Raw genomic sequence first — 20,729 nt, forward strand, 5'->3', positions numbered from 1 at the left:
ACATATAAGAACTTCTTTTGTCCCATCCTCCCTATGCCTTTCCACATACAAGCACAGAATCCACACTGATTTGTAGAGAAACCCAAATTCTTGTTGTTTAATTAGTCATCTGAGATTTTTCAAACCAGCAAACAAGAAAAATAAATATATGATATGTATTACATGTGCTAGTGTTACAGATGAACCCCAGTATAGCATAAGCTTAGGTGGACCCCAGAAATCCAGGCAATACAGGAACATACAAATAACTGTATGCATAGAGACACCATGATATCATGCCTACCCCTTTGTCATGCACTGGAAAGGATGTGGCTTGCAGAATACCTCACATGCTAGACAGAGATTTAAAATACTTTGTTTAAAAGTTTCTCTTGAGTTTTCTGAATGGAGCTGCAGAGTCACCTGTGATTATGGCCACTAAAACATCCGCTCTCTTATTCCTCCCTCTACAAACTGAAAAGCTTATTTGGAATTACACAAGTATGGAAAATTCCACATGTGCAGATAAATATACTGATTCGGTCAATATTTAGGCTGTTTCTAGAAAGAGAAAGACCTTTGAAGGAACTAAAACAGTTCAACTGTTTTCCTACCCGCACCCAAAAACCTTAGTTAATCTAATATGCAATTTTTTTTTCAAATACTTGGAAAGGATTATTTTCCCCATCCCACATTTTTATTTCTGACATAATTCCTGACATAAGGGCATGTATACCAACTAAGATTTGTTTTTTCAGAAGATTTGTTCATTGAACTTTTCAACTGGTCAACCAAACACTTGCATTTTTATTTTATTTTATTTTTAATCTTGGTGCTCAGAACACAACTTTTAGTACTATGGTAATAACTACAGCAATAACTATATCAGTGTCAGCAAATATCAGGCATCTGAATTAGTTTGCTGACGTTACATGCAGTATCCTTTGTACTGTTCCCTGTTTATACATTATTTATCAAGTTCAAAAGGAAAACTGCTTTCACTTAAAGTACACAAAGCATGTGCTTCTCTACAAAGTTCTCGCATGTTGAAGCAGCATGTCATTTTTGTAGTATAAATTCAACATGCTCACTTAAATATATTCTCCCTCAGCTTTGTGTATGCATATATATGTAGAATCATGTACAGAATAAACTCTTAATATGTTTGATATGTTTATTTGGGCACAGTATGTCCAGTTCACTCAGACTACTCCTTGTAGGCCATATTTTTAATGAAAGTAAGACTGTTTCCAGATACTATATTTTATGTTTTTTTTAAAGATGTTCCACAGATTCTGTGCCTACTTGTTAGAAAGTAAAAAAGAAAATAATTTTTGTTTCTTTTCTTATTAAATGGCACACCTGTTTGGAATATGAATAACTTTTTACAATGATGGTATTTTTATAGCCCATAAAATACAAATTGAAAAATTGTAAAATTATTCTCTAACTTCTTCCTTGACCTTCATTCTGAAGGATAACAACTTTATTGGCTCTGTAACAATTACACAAATACCCTAGCAAAAAAAGGTGTATGCACAGAAACTTTTTTTTTAAATATATTTTTTCCTCTGAATCTCTCAAAGAGGGCATAACAATCTCCAGATCCACGATAAGAGTGTTTCAAACCCACAACATTATCAGGGACTGTCATGTTCTATTCTCTAACGGAATAGTTTGCCAGAGGGCTGAAATGTGAGATAGAAACCAATGGAAGGAAGATTCCGGGCAGAAAAAAAACCCCAAGCCCAGAGGAGATATCAAAACTTACAAAAATGGTTTGTGTCCTGAAGAACTACAATAGGAGCCTAATAAAGTACTATTCTGTCTTTTAAAATATCCAACTTCATGCACAGGACTTGCATGCTACATTTTAGGCAAAATATCTGAACATTAAGGCATTTCTCTACTTTCTCAATTTCAGCCCCAAACTATCTACCACAAAGAAAGGAAAACTATTTTGTAATTAAAACTATGTCAAGAATTTGCCATTCAAAAAGTAAATAAATTCAACAAGTAAGTAAATGTCACAATCAGCCATTATCAGTAACTCAAAACTCATCCTGAATTTTCAAATGCATGAAGCATCCCAAAATTAAAACTGTAATCATGATTCTTTAAGAGACTTTATTAAAAGTTACCTGCAGAAATTCAACCTATCGACATTGAAATTTTATCAGTTACTACTCACCTGTGCTGTGATGCATCAGTCATTTGTGCATTTGGGTTTTGATTTTAAGCATTTTAAAATAAAGCAGTAACTACAGAAGTATGTGGATAAGCAGCAACAGTAAACGTGATGGCTTTTGTGATACTGATGCACTATAACACATGCATAATTTTTTTAAAATTAATTTAAATGATTACCGTTAACATAAGGAAGATGAATGCAGATATTCCTAGAATGAGGATTTCTTTATTCCCTTTGCTTTCCGTATGCAACTTGCGATAATATGGTCCTATGAGATAAGTCTTTATAACAAGACATATAAGAAAAACAGCAGCCAGAGAAAAGAGAATTTGGCCAATCAGTATCAGTATTCTCAGTATTTCCTTGACAATGCTGAAATAGAAAAACAAACAATCATTTCTTTAAACTGCTCTCTTGCCCCTAAATCAGTTTCACTTAAGTGAAACGATGTAATTGCACAGATGTTCAAAATTACTCTAGGTACCTATTGTAGGTACCTACAATAAGATATTTAGATACATAAGCAAACAGCATGAATACTAAATCTGCTGAATGCCCAATAATCTCTTTTACAACCTAGAATTTACTTCTAGGCTGTTTCAAAAACAACAACACTTTTGTTAGTTGATCTTCAAGATGATTTATCAGGCTCAATAATTCTACCTCATAGTCTTTGACAGACATACACCTTGAGTGAATGAAGTAGCTATGAAGAGCTTCACTTATTTTCAACAATAACAAACTTTTCCTCATTAGCAATTTTAATCTAATTATTGGGCAGGCCAAAGGTATCTAGAGCAGAAAGAATATTCTCAAATAACATTGTAATTACAGACAGTAAATGGAACTCAACAAAGCATGCATTTTTCAAGAAACTGACATTTTAAGTGTAGCTTTCTTATATTCATACTTGCAATCAGCATACTAAATTGGAAGGGGGGGGCATACATACAGTAATTTCTTTACCTGGAATAGGTGCTTGCTCCTGCTTGAATAAGTGTAGGCATGACAGCTATAAATAAACCAAGCTGCACATCCTGCATCACCAACATGCCAAGTAGTACGCTACTGTAGTCAATGTCCCCTGTACACAAAAAAATAAATAAATAAATAAATAAATAAATAATTCACTGAAACATTTACCAGAATCTATGAATGCTTTTGGTGCTCAAATATCTAGAAATGTCTTCATCAAATGCAGGCTAAGCATGGTTCTCAACAGGATGAGAACATTCAAAGCATTCTATTTTTTCCACCATTAGGTAAATCACACATATAAAATATTCATATCATAAGCTTCTGTTATACAATAAAAATATAGACTTTGCATAGCAGTTAAGCACTAGTTATGCATTTACTGTAATTTCTGTTTTGAAAACTCACAATGTACAGCATAATGGGCACAAGTAATTTAACAAGAGACCGAATATGTAAAATATTTCCTTTGAATTTGGGCACTGGATCATGAATATTCTAAAGATAAAAAAGCCTTAATGCAGTATGTATGAGGCAGGTTCAAGGGGAAAAAAGCACGTTGGCAAAACTTTTGAAAGGAAACATTTAGGAGCCATTTGAGAAGCTAGCAATAAGGCACTTGAAAGGACTCAGGACTACCCGAGTTGGTCCTAGTTTGCAGAAAAAGGATGTGAATTACTTCAATTAGCCTTTCTGCCATGATGACAGACTGATAGTAATGGTCTAATTTGCTAACTTCTTAAAAGCTCAGGAATTCCAGACTTCAGTTCATGAGTATTGGATGGGCCACACAGCCTTCCTCTAAAGGGGACAGGCTATGCAGATAGCAGGTGCATCTCATAACAAGAATGCACAGAACACTGGTCAGTGTTAAAGAAGGATGATTCCTTGTAAATCAGGCTCAACGATGCTAAAACAAACAAACAAACAAAACCACACACACACACTAATTTGACTTGACATAATATTATAAAGCTCAGCTATTTTTGAGTTTTATTGTAGATTCTACAGCAGTCCATATTTAAAATCATACCTACCTTCCTTATCTCCTCGAACACTACCTGCAAGAAATCTTGACACCAATGGTGTGCTTGATAAAGACAAACAAGTGGAAATAAAGACGCTTTGGGTTGGTCTAATTTGGAGCAAGTGTCCCCATAATAAACCAAAGGCAATCATCAGAACTGTCATGTAGCAGGGTCCTTGCAAAGATATCTTCCATACCTCAAGAAGAAAACAAATTCCATTTATAAAGTCTGAGGACATTTTTCTCACTGGTATCTTACAAAGTTTTTCAGTGCAAATAGTTAATGCATGATTTGGGGCTGCAGTGCTGGTCCACAGAAGTAACAGGCACTCATCCTACACATCCTAAAGCTCTAAAGATGTTATGCCTCGTACATTATATTCCATTTCAGGGCTCATTACCAGAAAATAGGCAAATTCCCTGGAGCTCAAAGACCAACAAATGAAGGGTGAAAGGTCCAATATGAACTGAACTATATAAATATCAAATGGAAGACCAGTTATTTAGTGTGATTTCAGCAAAAAAGTAGGAGTGGTGAGGACCATCATCAATACCAGCAGTCCACTCTGTAGTGGGGAACACACAACTTTCAAGTGGCTTGCACACCAGTAACAATTTACTCATTACAGTTTAGGAACCCCTGAATTACTAAACATACTAAAAGATTTTTATCTTTCACTTAAGATAGACTAAAAATAGCACATTAAATGGAACGTTCATAAACTTTAACGTATTTCAATGAAAGCTTTTATAGTCTCATGGACTAACCACCACCAATTTAGGGACAAATCACACAATGCAAGTACATTTTTAATAGTGGAAAACACAGCCGCAAAATATGTAAATTCTAGCTCTTTTGTTTTGTTTTCTTCAAAACAAGGTAGCCTTTTTTTTTTATTAAAACCAAAAGGAACTTGTACCTTTTTGCTGGATCCTGATGGCCACAGCATTTAATATTGCAGATTGTATCAATACTTGCAGAATCAGTTTATTAGCCAGTACAGCATGTATCAAATCACTACACAGCATTTGTCAAACTTTTTTTTTTTTTTTTTTTAATTACAGGACTGGCAAAACATCACTGGACACTGCATCACAGCAACTGGATTGCATGGACAGCAAATATTAATTGCCATAAATTTTGCGAGAACTTTGTAGCAATCAAACTGTTTTACTAAAATGAAAAGGAATAGCAAAGTTTTTTGGAAGCATTAAGCAAATAATGCATCCTTTTCTTTCCAAGGATTTAAGGAAAAGAAGCAAGTGTCATATTCTTTTCAAAAAAATAAATAAATAAATAAAAAGAAAGTTACCCTAGAATGTTATAGACAGAGCATAAAAATATGAAACAGACCTGATTACAGGATTTAATTGCTAATGTTCAAGTTAGGTAGAAGTATTATAAGCAAATACCTTTCTTAATCTTTCAGGAGAAAATTCCAGACCAACTAGAAAGAGAGTGAAGAATACACCAAATTCTCCTAATGTCTCCACCTGTACAATAGACTATTAAAAAATAAAATAAAGATTAGTGAATAGCAGTCTACTTTCAATGCAAATTACAAGTCTACTTTCAATACAAATTATTTCTTATTATGTTTCCATGGGTAGTTCATTTACTGGTCACATGACATCAAAAGTTCCCTCGGTGTCTTGAGGATTTCAAACACTGTTCCCATGACCTGGCTGCTACTACACAATTTGTTTGAACAATGCTAGTCACCTAAATGCACATGTGCTGTTGAGCTAGGTAAGTTTTCTTGCTTGTTCAACATAAATAGGTTAAGTTTTATGGGTATCTTACTAAACCCCCAAGGCTACATTCTAGAAGTTTCTTCTGGCTAGTTATTTCATTGCCCTGCAGGTACACAGACTCTGCTAGACTGTAGTTGCTGTTCTTCTCTCCATCCTATAGACTCCATTTATCTGTGTCTCAGACCAGTGTAACTACCAGCCTTTCCACTTCAGAAAGTAGTACAAGGGTACGAGAACAAGAAAAGCAGATGTCTAACATTTCTTTTTAACATATTTGCAGTCCAAAGGAGAGGAGGATAGAGAATATCCTTGATCAYAGAGAAGTGGAGATGGGGAACGGCTTCCCCCCCCCCCAGATTATTATCTGCCTGCCTCCTCAGTTCCTGCCACACTCCACATTTTTATGAAATGCAGAAGACTAAAGGAGACAATACACTACAAGAGACCCAGTAAACATGAATAAGTATTATCCAGAAGAATAATGTTTAATCACAGCTCCATAAGAAACAGGCAGCTCCATAAGAAACTGACCTAAAGAAAACTCCCTCATCTCTGTTCTGACCACTCATCTTCCTCAGTGCAAACTTCAGTGAAAATCCACTGTTGAATCTTTCTGATGACAACCACACAAACTTGTTTCTCAGTTTAAGCAGTCAAGCTTTCCAGATCTTCTCAACCCAGATGTTACACACTACACAAAGGTTATTTAATCTCATCTTTTCAGAGGACAAAATCTTTTCAGAATATGAAAAGAAAACATATTTTTAGCCTTCTTTCCTAAAATGAGATTGACAGAAACCTACAGTGTCTGTTCATCCCTACTTACTTTTGAGCCCATTGGTCAATTTCACATAAGAGCAGAGGTTCCAAAGATATTAAGTTCCAACCAGTTAGGTGGATGTCAAGGAAAGAGAGACATTTTACTTAACTTCACATTAACATGCAACCTTAACATTTGTTCCATTTTGTCTGCTGGCTAAACAATCTGTTAATGCATACCAGACCACTAAGCAAAACATGTGTAACCTCAAACCAACCACAGCCTCTATTGCTTGCTCATTCAGCTAGTAATAAGGGAACATGTGATGGAGCTAAAAAGGTTCAAGAGATTTTAGGAATGTGAGCAGGGGGACTGGAAGAGAACAAGGGTAACTAGGATGCATGAAAGAGCTGCAGAAATGCAAAATAACCCTGTAGGAAGCCAAGCTATGCTACTCATGGAACAACTTATTTTAAACACCCGCACTGCTGTCAGCATTGACTTTTCGCGAGTTTTTGAATATTTGATATCTTTTCTTATTTTCACTCCAAAGCGTGATGCTTTACAATAAAAACAAAACAGAAAAAAAAAAAAAAAACAACACAAATAGCCCTTCATTACTGTTATGCTTTCCCACAAACTGTGAATAGGAAAACACTCAAAAAAAAAAAAAAAAAAATTCCTTGTCACGGTTACATAGGAGAAAAAAAAATTGAAAACAAAGTGATTCAAAGACATAATTTCAAGGCCTCACTTCACATAGGTCAAGGTTTGTTTGTTTGTTTTTTTTTAATACATTTGAGGTTAGCAATACCATATTCTTCTAAAAATATTCTTAAAGCTGTCAATAAATGAAACCAGTTAAAACATAACAGTAACTTGCACACTTACCTTGATACTATTTAATCCTGATGGTCCTAAGAGTACTCCACAGATGATATACCCAAACATTGTTGGCAATCCTATTGTTGTGCACAGCCAACCACATGGCAAAGACAACATTCCTATTGTCACAATATCCTGTATACAAGATTTACAAAGATGTTAATACAAAGAACACAAAGTTGTGGTGAAATTAGACTCTCATCCTTCAAAGAAAAATGGCACTGTAAAAATTAGAGGTAGAGCACTCTGTAGAATCTGTGATAATAAAGCGTTAAACATCAGTAAACTAAGCTGAACACTTTGTTGTAGGCAAAAATTCTGTAGATGCAGTACACTTTACATTTAAACAAAATTGTGAAACAGATCCATTTTGTTTAAAAAAAAATTAAAAAGAATCCTAATCCATTTATTCTTTACCAAACACACATATAATAGACACATTCCTATGTATTTTCCAGCCTCAGTTTCCTTATCACAAGACACATATGGATAAACTCTCTCGTGACAATATGCAAGTTACTTACCAGGTACAGCAGTAGCTCTCTTTAACAGTGTGCACTTAGAGAGCAGGAGGGATGCTGCCCCACAGGTAGGTACAAGAAGTTAAATAAAACAAACAGAGAGGAGTCATGTAGTATGTATGTTTAAAATCACAATCAGTCTTGTGAGGACTACACCTGGGAGCGAGGAAAACATTAGCCAGATCACCAGTGGAGGGAGGGGGGAGGGGGTCAGGAATGCTAGGGTAATTTTAGAGGGACAGATGCTGAAACTACATAAAGCAGTACTGGCATGCAAACTAGTGGGAGTAAGTCACCCTAAAACGAATGATAGAGGCATCTCTAAAATGATTACCTTTATGAAATGATGATCAGCACGAGGAATGGTTGAATCTCTGGGCTTTGTAAGGATATACTGATTGTTCTGGGAATCAATAAGCATACTAAGACCTAAGTCATCTTCCACTTCTCTTTTTGAAGCATTTCTTTTGGAGCTGGCCTCATCTTCTTCCACCCTTAAAACTGCTTCAAAGTTAACACCTCTTACCTTTCAAGAAAAACAAATAACAAAAAATGTGTCAAAAAAGTATATGGTAACAGAGGAAAAGACTATAACTCTGCCTGAAGTTTCTCCAGAATGTATTGAAGCCAAGTAAAAATACTGCAGTTCTGTCTTAGAGAAATTTTATCAGACTTTATCAAAAAATGATGTCTATAACTGAAAATGTAACTTCAATCTTATAGTCTGCTTTACATTTTAAAAATGAGGGTTTTTCCAAGCCCACTTATTAGTGAAACAATGTCTCTTTAGATAAGTTGTCCAACCAAAAAAATATCAAGACAAGCTTTCAAAGCTGTAGAATTCCAATTCAGTATTTTCAATTGAATTTAATCCATTTTTGTTTTTTTTTTTAAGTTTTAGCACATTTAGACCACAAAAGTATAAGGTCTATAACAAGTCTGGATTAAAATGTAACATTTCTATTGTCTTGAACAGAAACAATCAGAGATTAGAAACTGATAATCAGTTCACAAAAATCAGATAGTGACTACACCTCCACTCAAGAAAAAAAGTCAGTACTTTGTAGAATTGAAGGGGAGAGGATGAAAACGGTTTCTATTCAGCTCTATCTTCAGTGTCTTAAAATACACTGAACAATGAAATCATTTCTCTGTCTTCTACTTTGTAATTAAATTAATGTTAATGCAGATTCTCACAATATTCAGAAATAGTTAAGATGATTATTTCTTTCAGATTCTTATGCTATTCTCATTCCAATGACTGACTAAGATATAACTTTTCTGGATTATCTTATTTTGCTTGTGCAATTCCCCAATTTTACGATGACATGCAATCAGATAAGCCATCTATAAAATATCGGCCTATTTGCCTTAGCTGAGTTCCCTGCACCTTTCACCAAATTGTTCAGATAAATATTGCATTTTCAGTATTTAATATTGACATTTTACTTGCAAGTTTTATCCTTTTCTTCACTCCATATATATTTTTAAAAAGACTGAAACTTCTTATCATAGGAATTACCTCTTCCTCTATTTTTGTACATCATGCAGTATGATGGGCTTCTAAAGAATTGGAAGTCACTAAGAATCAAATGGGGAAAGAAATGCAGAATCTGAAACAAATTCTGAAGTCTGCAGAATTATTTAGAAGTATCAAGCATTTACTTCAAGTACCAACATTTTTATGTGTTGGACTGAGATGCTGATGGCCATTTTCTTCTCACACATTATGAAAGTTGTCTTTTCATTCCTTTTTCCACAACCTGTCTTTTTATGTCTTTTCTGTTTTTACATCCCAAAGCTCCCCACTTACCAGGCTATTTTGCATTCCAGAATGAAGTGTCCATTGTCAAGCGTAAGAGCCCAAACTGTATGTTTTCAGTGTTTTCAGCTGAGGCAAGAAAGCAGGAGCAGCTGCATGCCCTGTACATGCAAACTATTCTCGCAGTATTGGAACAAAGAAGAAAGGCTTCCCTAATCAGGGAACATGAACTGTTTCTGTGCAGAAGACTCAACAGGTTCCCAGTCCTACTGCTTTTCTGTCATCTTTGCTCCTGATCCCCACCCCCATGCTACTCCAGGGATACCAAAATAGTACTCAGAACATGCGGTTAAATGTTGGTTCTGCAATTTAAAATATACTCCAAACTGACTTTCACATAGGAATTACTTCATTATTTAGTGCAGTGTCCCCATCTTGCAGGTGACTATTACTTTGCCTAAAATCAAAACACTAGTAAGCCAACTTCTGTTCTACTATCTTCTTGGAAATTTAATCCTATGACATCAATGGTAGCGTTCAATAAGCAAATTATAAATACATCAATATTGAAGCATCTTCTTTGAAACTCTGGAATTCTAAATTCATATAGAACTTGTTGTATGTTCCTTTGTACTTGGTAGCTTTTGTGCGTGGAACCTTAACCAAACTTCTCTGTATCAAAATTTAAAATTATCATAGATCATACAAAAGTGATTTGATTGGATAAATATGTTCATCATCCAGTGGAGTTTAAGGTCTAGTTCAGAAACGATATTAAGAATACAGGGAAGATATCTTAAGACTAAGACAATTACCAAAAAAAAAAAAAGATTTTTTTTTTCTGTGTAATATATTTACAAAACTAAATATTGAGTAGATATTATGGTGCATTTTTGTTTTTACTAAAGAAAAGAGAACCAAAAACAGAATATGATAGGAGAGCAAGAATAGACGGCACAGATTCAGATGAGCTTTTAAAAACTGATGAATTTGAGGACATAATGGGAAAACAGTTACTGCAAGATTTTATTTCCTGAACAGCAGTTTCTGCAAATGGGCTGTATATAACAGAATACAATGCATAAATACTGTTGCCTTGCACTAAGTGGGCTAGCTCATATTCTTTTTTGCTTTTTATCTATTACATTTCTCCTTGATTGTACTTCTAATGAGAGTTTCTATACCTTGTTCAGATTATCGATTACTCTATCAGACCTTCTTTGTTCTAGTGTTCCAGTTTATGAGAAAATATGTTAAATGTTTCCTGCTAAGCTGGAGACCTAAGTAGTCCACCAGTTATCATTTCATTATTCCTCCTCTTTCATCAATAGAGGCACAAGAAGAAAAACAGAGGGTTGCACTGGAAAAAAAAGTCTGCATCGGCCTTTTGCCAATTAGCAGGAATGATGTTTCCACTGTTACACCTTGCCTCTTTAAAGTGTGCCGTTATACCCTAGAGTAACGGAAGAGGGCACTCCAGCTAGCTCTTCCCTACCCACTGGTGATCCTGCTAGGCAGAATTACCATTAAGTACAATTGCAGCAATCTGGCGTATACAAAGTAAAAAGCTACTTTCTCTCAAGAAAGGACAACTGCAAAAAGGGTCTGGCTCTCTATTAGAGAGCAACTGATATTCTTCCTCAACAGAATTCATGAGCTATACTGGCCTCAGAATTCAACCTGCAAGTCAACAAAAGCCTTTCAAGAGCAGAAGCTAAATAAAATTGCAGCCAACACTCACATAAACAGGACCAGCTCAGTCAGTCTCTTAGGAAAACACACTGGGAGGCAGAAGTAAACTGATGTACTCCCAGCTCCTAATACATACAGCCTTACCTGAGGGATACTGTCCATCATGCAACATAAAAACAATGAACAATGCAAGTAATCCATTGGACTGAAAGCAAAGGAAGTCAGAAGTGAAAGAAAGCAACACCACAACACATTTCATGTCCTTACCTTGATCAATATATCTTTTCCCAGACTGAAAACTAACTGCAAGGATTCTTGTTCTCCCATAACTTTCTCAATAAAATAAAAGAGAGAGGGAAAAAAAAGCGGAGACTACACTTGACATGGTAACTCCATACCCTGCAAAGCCTAGATAGAACAGTCCCCACCACCACCAAAAAGATGTGTCAACTCTCATGGGCTGTATCAGTGAGATGGAATACACTTGTCACAATGCAAAAGTAGCAGCTGCATGAAGGACTTTCAAATAAAGAAAACAGAGAAATCACTAACAAAAAGGGTGACGATTCCTGTTAGTTCATTTCCTAACAAGGAAACTAAATACTAAATATTTTTCTTCTGCAGAAAGGGAAGTTTAAACATATGTAAAATCAAAATGTTTTACAGTAGTCACTAAAATCCTAACAACTATTTAATATAGCATAAGAGAAACATCTCTACAACGCTAATATCAACTTAAAAAGAAATACACGTGAATGAAAAGACCGAGTCTAAAACACTACTTACAGATTTGTTGTCATCAAAAGCATGTTCTTCTATTTCCTCCTCCAATCTATCAGCTGCCTTCCTGACATCTTCAAGAATCTCATCAAGTATTGACAGGCTTTTGTTTTGATGTTGCATATTCTTAAGGGCTTCAACCTGATGCTTCTCTGCTGCTAAGAGTTCAACGTATTCCATTTCTTCCTGTTGAATTTTACAACACATACATAAAGTGCTGGCCACGCCTTTGAGCAGGAAAGCATTAGACCTAAGGGTACACTTCTTTTGACACAAAAGATCTAACAAGAAATGGAATTACAAAAGCAATATAGATGTTACAAGGGTATTTGAAGATTGCTTTATCTTGTACCAGTTTACATTGAGGGAAAGGGGCAGAAGTAAAAAAAAAAATAAATAAATAAATAAAAACACACACCACACCCACACACCACTATCCACCAATGGAATTCTCTAATCCACTAAACAGTAGAGCTACCTCATGATCACTATCCAGAGAAAACAAAAGTGATTACTCTGAGGAACCCTAGGAAACATTTCAGAGCCAAGTAAAATTCAGAATTCAATGCTTTCGTAGAGAAGCACAATAAACTTGAAAGGATGGCTTTACTAACTACAACAATCAAACAAATTGGAAGGAAAATACAGTGAAGCTTAATTTTATAAACAGGGGAAGGGGTCTGTTTGTGTTTTTTTAAAACTACAATAACTGTGGAAACAGCTACAAAAACTAAAAGTTTGGGAAAGAGTACAGATTACCAGTCAAGCACCTTAGCTGGTGTTCCTGTGTATGTTGCCCAAGAAGCATTTTTCTATCAGAAGCAGAATACTTGACTTTGTCCATTTTTGCAGTCTTGGCCTCTTACGAACTTGCACTAATGATTTATGAAATCTGTTTCTAGGTTTTGGAAGTAAAAAAAAAAAAAAAGAAATGCTGACATGGTCTGATATGGTGTAAAAATACTGTGAGAGCTTCCCTGATAAACTTATGTTTATCAGGATGACTCTGGATGTCTGGAACTCTGGATGTCTGAGGTTCAAAAAGAGAACTGAAAAAAAAGAAGTTTTACTTACTGATCAAGAGTAGACTTAAGACTGCCCCTTCTATATGGTTATCAAAGCAGTAATTTAACATAATACTTTGTGCATTGACTGACTATGATTTGTTTTTTTGGGGAAAAAGATAAGATGCGTCACTTTACATGCTGACATTCTCTTAAAGACACGCTGGTTAAGAGAGAACTACAAATGAGCAAATACACGGTGGCATGCTTCCTTTCAGTGCTTCAGTATACTGATAGTATTTAGATGAGATTGCCCCTTTGTTCTTTCAAAAAGACAATATGATGACCAAAGAAAAAAGATTGGACACTTACAAGCACTCTCTAGGTCAGGCTGAGTTGCCTGAAAACAAAGGTTTCTATCACCATTTCAGATGCACTATAATATCCAGCTAGAGAGCAGGCAGAACATGGGTCTCCTTTAGGTTTTGTATTCTATCTGCTTACACCACATGGGTGTTTTACATGCTCTGGACATCTAAAATGGCCCTAAGAACACCTACTCTTAAATAACTGAAGTGTCCCCTCTTTCATGCAGGTTCATGGATGAACACTTTTTCCCCTTGAAATCTGCAAGAACATGCATATAATTCAAGCAATTCCTTGATGCCAAGAAAACAATATGTTCAGAACCACCTTGCAACTGTGGCTTAGCCTTTTTAAAATCCTGAAAGTCAGAGCAATACTCCGGGTTGTGATGAAAACTCAGGACTGCTGGCTTTTGTCTAYTGATGTTTAGAATTACTATAGCTACACTAGCATGATGAAAATGCCCAGTTCCCAGAATAACAAAAGTTGGGAAAAATGTAACTATTGATGTGCTTGGACCAACATCAACTGCTTTGGTTCTTGTGCAACACATAAGCAACAGTCACTCATGCTCTTGTACTGCTGCCTCTGTTGTTCTCTGTTACCAGACACTGTTTGAAGGTTTTAAAAAACAGCCCCAGTTTGAGCCATGGACTCTCTCCTCAGTCAGCAACAACTTAGAACACAAGATGAATTTAATAATGGGCTTTTTCTTCAAAAATGGAACAGGTTTTGGGTGGAAGGGTGTCGATCAGTCCTTTTTGTCAGTTGACWCAAACTGGATGAAAAGAGCTGGAGGTAAACTGCAGAAAAACAAAGCTCTAATATGCAGGAGTTTAACTTTCTCTGGGTAGCAAGATAAAAAAGCCTTGAAAGTTTGGAGAACCTTTAGTTGCAAGTTCCCTTAATTAATGGAGACAAATCTTTTCGTAGTCTATTGAAGTGGCATCTGTTTTCACCTACAGACCAGTGCCATAGTAGTAGAGAGGGAGACAACCAGGAAGAACAGCATCCATGAAGAGAACAAGCTTTCTCAAAGAGCCTGCTTCATGTTAGGCAAAGTGCATCACAGTACTAACACTGCTCTGTAATTCACACTGGGATTGGAGACATCTGAGCACAAGTTGCATACTGAATATCATTTTAAGCAAGATGAGGATTCTATACTAAACTGGGAACACCTAGAAACAAATGAGCAAGACTGAGCAAGACTTTAGGGCAATACTAGCTACAAATGCAGTTTTGCTGATGCTCTCTACCATTTAGTAAGTGGTGAGGAAAGCAAATTCAGAGTAGGATGCATCTTTGCAGTGTGTGGGAGTGTTATCTTTTCCATCAACTTCTGAGTAGCAGACACACAAAAAATTAGAAGCTGATGAGAAGTAGATAGAATTTTGTTGCTTCTTCCAGAACCTGATTTTTCCTTGAGCAAAGGAAGGCAGAAGCTGCCCTCAACACTTCCTCCCCCCCCCACTTTGATATCAATGATTCTGGCATATCTTTTCTCAGCAGCAGAACCAACATGAAATGTATCAGACATACAGATTCTGATATTAAATACTTCCAAACACTTCACCAGGAATAAGAAAATAAAGCTCAGTCCCCCAACACAGTCATTTGTATTTTTCACTCAATCACTCTTTAGAAAAACTGAAAGGATGTCTTTGAGTACACCAACAATGTAACCATTACAATTAAAACAAACTGGAACAAAATTGAAATTAGTTTGTGTCTTTCCAAGTGAGAACAAGTTGTAAAATTTATCCCATGTAATTTTCATCTTTTTGGCATGCATTTCCCCAGCATCTTCTCCTTTGTTTCACTTTATGTAACAAATTGTAAGGTTAGAACAAAGAATATTTTATTTAAATAATCATGCAGATGCATAAGGAGGAGGGATATAAAAGACTGCTTATTCAAGTATCTTGATATGATATACAAAAACAGCCTACATGATCCACCTCTGTAGAAGCAAAGGTTTGACAGGACACATACCTAAAACAGCATGGGCCTCTCAAAATGAGAAAAATTAAGAAGCAACATTCAACTCCAAGGGTAGATTACACCAGGATTTGTTTTACAATAACATTGTTGCCAAGAAGCGGGTAAATTGGAAGATTTTGGACAGTTTCACTGCTGCTATTTAAAAAGGTGTGAGCAAAAAAGGCAAAAAAACAATTCATTTTCATGACAACTATCACCATATCTATGCAGCAGAGGTTGACACTGCCATTAAGCACCAATATCAAAGTCGCGTAAAGCATTTCATTGGAACACACATGGATCCAAGCCACTCCCTGTTCAAATTCGTCATAATTCAGTCTTTGCTTTCACAGTGTGGACCACTCCAGTCTCCCAAGTCTGCATCTTAACTTCTGCTCCCATAATAATTCACTGCACACCATTCTTGCACACAGTAGTCTCTTGCCGTCTTCACCTGTTAAGACTGCAGGTCTCCCACACAAACACCCCTTCTAGATTCTCCCAGCTCAGATATTAGACCCCAACTACATCCTTTCCTTCTTTTGCTCACTTTCACAAGGACAGTCTCTTCTTTATGAGGACATGGAGGCAGGGGGGAGGGAAGGAATCTTTCATGTTTTCCTTCAGTGGTTGAGGGCAGAGGCTATGAAAAGAACAATTTAAGTACTAAGTCAATTAAAAAATGTTTTCTCTGAATGGCAGATTTTCAATACACACTGAGCATTACCAAGTACAGCAGACAGAAGCAGACTGTGCAAGTCCTAACAGGTCTGCATTGACATGGGGACCCAAACTTTCTGCAAAGTACTTTTGCTCTACTGTTATTCATCTGTGATTTTCTTGGTAAAACAATCTCAGTGAACTGTCATAGTCATATGACAGTTCATATCTCAGTGAACTGTCATATTTTGCACATCCATTTTACCCACATCTGTACAAATATGGAAATAAAAGGCAAGAAGTCATTCTGTTCAAATTATAGACCTTGGCTGAGAAATTCTCATTTAAAGTGGCATTACTATTTTGCCAATTAATGATTTTATATTCTTTTGGATAATCCCACTGGCTTACATATTACAACTGTGCTATATGCACTGACTCACTTCGCATATTCCTTTTCCTTTAACATAATATTTGACATAAGTCTTGTGATCAGCCGTAGCTTTGTTTTGAAATAACTATTGACTGTTACTGAATTTTAACCTCTATTACAGAACTTCTACTTTTACTAAGGAGAACAAATACTTCCAACTCATTCAAAATCTATTTTAAATAGTAAAATATTGCAAACTTTGTGTAGATACACTTTTTCAACAATACAGACTGAAACCGTATCATAATAAAAGCATAAGTAGAATATCAATATTCTAGTAATAAACATAGGACAAAAAACTAACCTTAATTGCAGCTTCTCTCAAGGCTTCCAGTCTCTGTCTACTGCTTTCTTTCATATTTACAACATCTTTGTAATCACCTTGTAGAGCTCTCCGGAGGCTGTGGATTGCTTGAAAAACCGAGTTTTCACTTTCATTTAGCTCCTTTTGGAAAATTTCAAAGGTATGCACCTGAAAGAGTTTCTCTTCATCTGACAGGCCTGTATCCTTCTCCACTGCTCTTATAGCATTTTTTAGTTTGTTGAGCACAACATTCTTTTGGCGAAGGAGGCCAGATAGTTTTCTGCAGCTCTCCAATASCCATTGCTTTCTCTGAGTAACAACAGCTCCTTTCCCACGATGCAACTTTATTGCATGCTTTACTACATCTTCATGTTCTCCGGTATTTGCTAACTGGCCACAAAGCAGTGAAATCAACATCCATAGGGAAATAAATCCAATTGCCTGCATTCTTCAGTTTTTATTGCTGTTGGTAGAAACTGATAATCCGTAACAGCTCAATGCTTTCTGCTACATGGCTTCTGCAACTCCAGTACACATACTATGCTGCAAAACAGTACCAATTAGTTATCAAACATGATGATGTTGGGCCATTTGATGAAACAAATTAGAAGACAAACTGAAGACTGCATGCTACAGTATTATCTTTAATAGAAAACGTGTGCTCTCCTTCAGCAAATAGCCAAAGCCAACAAACAGTCCAAGGTTAGCGATAGATTTTTGTTCTCCTATGGCCAAATATTTTCTAAAGATCACCTTGCTTTAAAAAAACATGATAATTGGAAAGCTTAGTTATATCACACAGCAGCCATTTGTGTTTCTTTTTGGATGAGAGAAGAGTCATTAAAAATGTTAAACTGTGATGCCACAGATCGTACTTCAACACAGTACTACAACTTACTCTTCTTATACATATCAGTGAATCTCTTGTCACTTCTGAAGTCTATCTTAAAAAAAAAAAAAAAAAAATCATACTCATTAGTTGTTTATACAGTCTCAGAAGCATAAACATACTAAACTATAAAATATAACGGAAAAAATCTTAACTGAAAGAGATTACATTATAAGTTGTTCTTGTGAAATGAACATTTCTACAGAGAGAAAAAAGCAAAAACTTCCTGACTTCTGAACACTACCTGTTTGGATCAAAAATCTTGATCTGGAAGGGTGCATGGCCTTGAAACATTTTACTTAAAAACTAATTATTGACCAGTGTGAACTTAAAATAGACTTATAAGAACACTAAAGTAAATCAATATCATTTATAAGTTTCCCAGAAGCTTTTTTAAAACCTATATTTAAACTACTATATTTGCTTTTAAAAACAACTAGGATAGAATTTCAAAACCCTCCCTCCCCCCAAATCCTACAAAAAAAAAGGCTAGTGACATTATTTTAAAATAACAAATACACATTTTCTAAAAAACAAAGCTATACATAACAAAACATATATTTATTACTGGAGTATGCCATTCCAGAACTGCACAACATCCATTGATGATTTGCTAAAATTTAATGTAGCAAGTATTTGCCTAAATCTTCAGCTGCAGTCTTGATCTCTGAGCCAACAGTCTTAATCAGGAACCAACGTGAGGGACATGCAGTCATGTGGAAGTAGGCTACCTAATAGAGAATCTTCTTTAGCCATAATGCAGCATCAGTTGCAACCAGAAGTACCAATGCCAGCCCTTCTCGATTAAGGGAAGGGAAGATGGCAGGCACTGCCATGCACTACTTTTGCTTTTAAAATGCCCCATCTCTGTTCCATAGGCAACAGCGAAAACATATTTGTGCAGCATGATGGAGGGTTTATTTATTTCTTTTTGAAGAAAGTCAACACATTTAGCTATTAATAGTTGGGCTAGAGCTTAACAGCAAGAAGAGCTAGAACATTTAAAATTAAGAACTAGAAGCCTAATTAAAGTAGTAAAAGCATTTTTACATTGCTCCAATTGTAGTAAAGTGATAAAGTAGAAATATTTCAGAACTTTGATAAAGCTATTAGGTTTCACTCTTTTTAAGAGATCAGAAAAATCTGAACAACAATCTCCATCACCTGGAAAAATTCTAGATTGATATTTAAGGAAATATTTCTTCACAAATACAAATTAACACTCTTCCTGTTTAATAGATTTTGGGGAGAGATTTTGACGAATATTTTACAACCTCTCTCCCGCAAGAGAGAGGGAAAGGAAACAGCATAGCGTGCATTTGAGTTTTGCCCCGTGAGGAGGCGAGTAAAACACTTTGCTGCACATCTTACATGGCATGGCAAACAACGTAACTGAACTCTGGGCAGAGACCTATGTTAGTACGTATGCCCACTGTTGCACACTGCCTAAACTTATCAGCATGGTTCAGAAACAGCACAGTTTTGTTTTGGTAACTAAGAGCCTGATCCAACCTTTTTTACATGAATAATAATTTTATTTAGGAAAGCAGCATCTGTGGTACTGCTCACACGCTTGTAAGCAGTGGTGAACATGAGATCTGTTATGTGCTTCATATTGTGCACACGCACAAAGAAGTATTCCCACCCCCGCAGTAATTATCAAATTAAAGAGAGCTCCTGCTGCTCGTAGTCCTTATTAGCCACAGGCTGTCTTCTGACGGACTGCGGCTCACCTTCCCCATTTTTCATTCCTAAACATGATACTGTATTACTGTACTTCGTCACGCTGTCCCTGGTCCAGAGCCTGAACTGTCACCTTGCCCCCCCGAAACGCCTGCCGGTTCCTGCCACCCCGCGCGGTTCGGTGCCACCCGCCAGTGCCTCGCAGCAGGCTCCTCCTCGCCACCCCCCCGGCCCGAGGACGTCGTCCCGCAGGGCTGCCCCGCGGGCGGGAGCGCGCCGCTGCAACGGCCGCTGTAACGGCTCCTGCGGCCGCGCGCCTGCCTGCCTGCCCACCCACCTGGGAGCCGTCGCAGCCCGGCGGCGCCTTCCGGCGCTGCCGCCTCGAGGCGCGGGATGGGGTCCGGGCAGCGCGCGGCGCCCGCCCCCTCTCCCCGGGGGAGAAGCGGGAGGAAGATCAGAAAGACGCAGGTGTCCGAGCCCGCCGAGGGGAGACGAGACCGAGGGGAGCGCAGCGATTCCTCATGGCGGCGGCCGCCGCACAGCCTGCGCCGCCGGCTGCGGGGCCGGCGCTCGCGGCGCGGCGCCTCCCTGAACTTTCTGGCCCCGCAGCAGGGGGACGAAACCCACCGCCGCCGCCGCCGCCTCCTCTTCCTCACGGCCCCTCTGCCCCCTCCTCGGGGCGGCGGCGGCTGACCGGGCGGCCGGCTGGCAAGGGGAAGCAGGCGGCAGCTGGCGCCGGGCGCTGTTTCCTCCCTCCACCCCGCTCACCTGCGGCAGGGAGGGAGCGGCGAGGGGAGCGCGGGGAAGCGGGATCGCAACGCGGCAGACCCCGCAGTAAGGGGGCGGCGGAGGCGGCCGCTCACGAAACACGCGAGGGAGCCCCGTCTTTGCCAACGGCCCCCCCCCCAGACCCCCACGCTCACCCTCTCAACGGCCGCTGCGAAAGCCACCACTCTCACCCGACGCCGGTTAGCGAGCGCCGACGCGGCACCTTTAAGTGCAGAGTCATATGGGATTTGTAGTCCGAGCGCCCCTACCGGCTCGTCGCAGTGCACCATGGGAAACGTAGTAGTAGGTTCT

At 37.7% G+C, this 20,729-nt stretch overlaps 1 protein-coding gene across 7 annotated transcripts in view; it reads right to left on the bottom strand.

The window, feature by feature from the left end:
* TMCO3 (transmembrane and coiled-coil domains 3) overlaps positions 1-20,708 on the bottom strand; it is a 34,016-nt gene extending 13,308 nt beyond the window's left edge. For 4 of the 7 annotated variants that reach the window (XR_003251782.1, XM_026054948.1, XM_026054940.1 and 1 more), the window contains exons 1-11: positions 20,573-20,708; positions 17,078-17,620; positions 16,231-16,323; positions 12,334-12,513; positions 11,815-11,880; positions 8,428-8,619; positions 7,579-7,707; positions 5,586-5,678; positions 4,183-4,369; positions 3,137-3,254; positions 2,347-2,542 (exon numbers count right to left, since the gene is read on the bottom strand). Coding sequence is in view for 5 of the 7 variants with exons in the window: in XM_026054948.1 (XP_025910733.1) it covers positions 2,347-2,542; positions 3,137-3,254; positions 4,183-4,369; positions 5,586-5,678; positions 7,579-7,707; positions 8,428-8,619; positions 11,815-11,880; positions 12,334-12,513; positions 16,231-16,323; positions 17,078-17,524 (1,701 nt within the window). In the remaining 2 variants the exon portion in view is untranslated. The remainder of the gene's footprint in view (positions 1-2,346; positions 2,543-3,136; positions 3,255-4,182; positions 4,370-5,585; positions 5,679-7,578; positions 7,708-8,427; positions 8,620-11,814; positions 11,881-12,333; positions 12,514-16,230; positions 16,324-17,077; positions 17,621-20,572) is intronic. The other 3 variants (XR_003251784.1, XM_026054920.1, XM_026054929.1) reach the window with 3 other exon arrangements.
* Between the last annotated feature and the right edge of the window lie 21 nt (positions 20,709-20,729).

This window comes from Apteryx rowi, unplaced genomic scaffold, assembly GCF_003343035.1.
Source record: "Apteryx rowi isolate R43461 unplaced genomic scaffold, aptRow1 scaffold_123, whole genome shotgun sequence".
NCBI classification, from domain to species: Eukaryota; Metazoa; Chordata; class Aves; order Apterygiformes; family Apterygidae; genus Apteryx; species Apteryx rowi.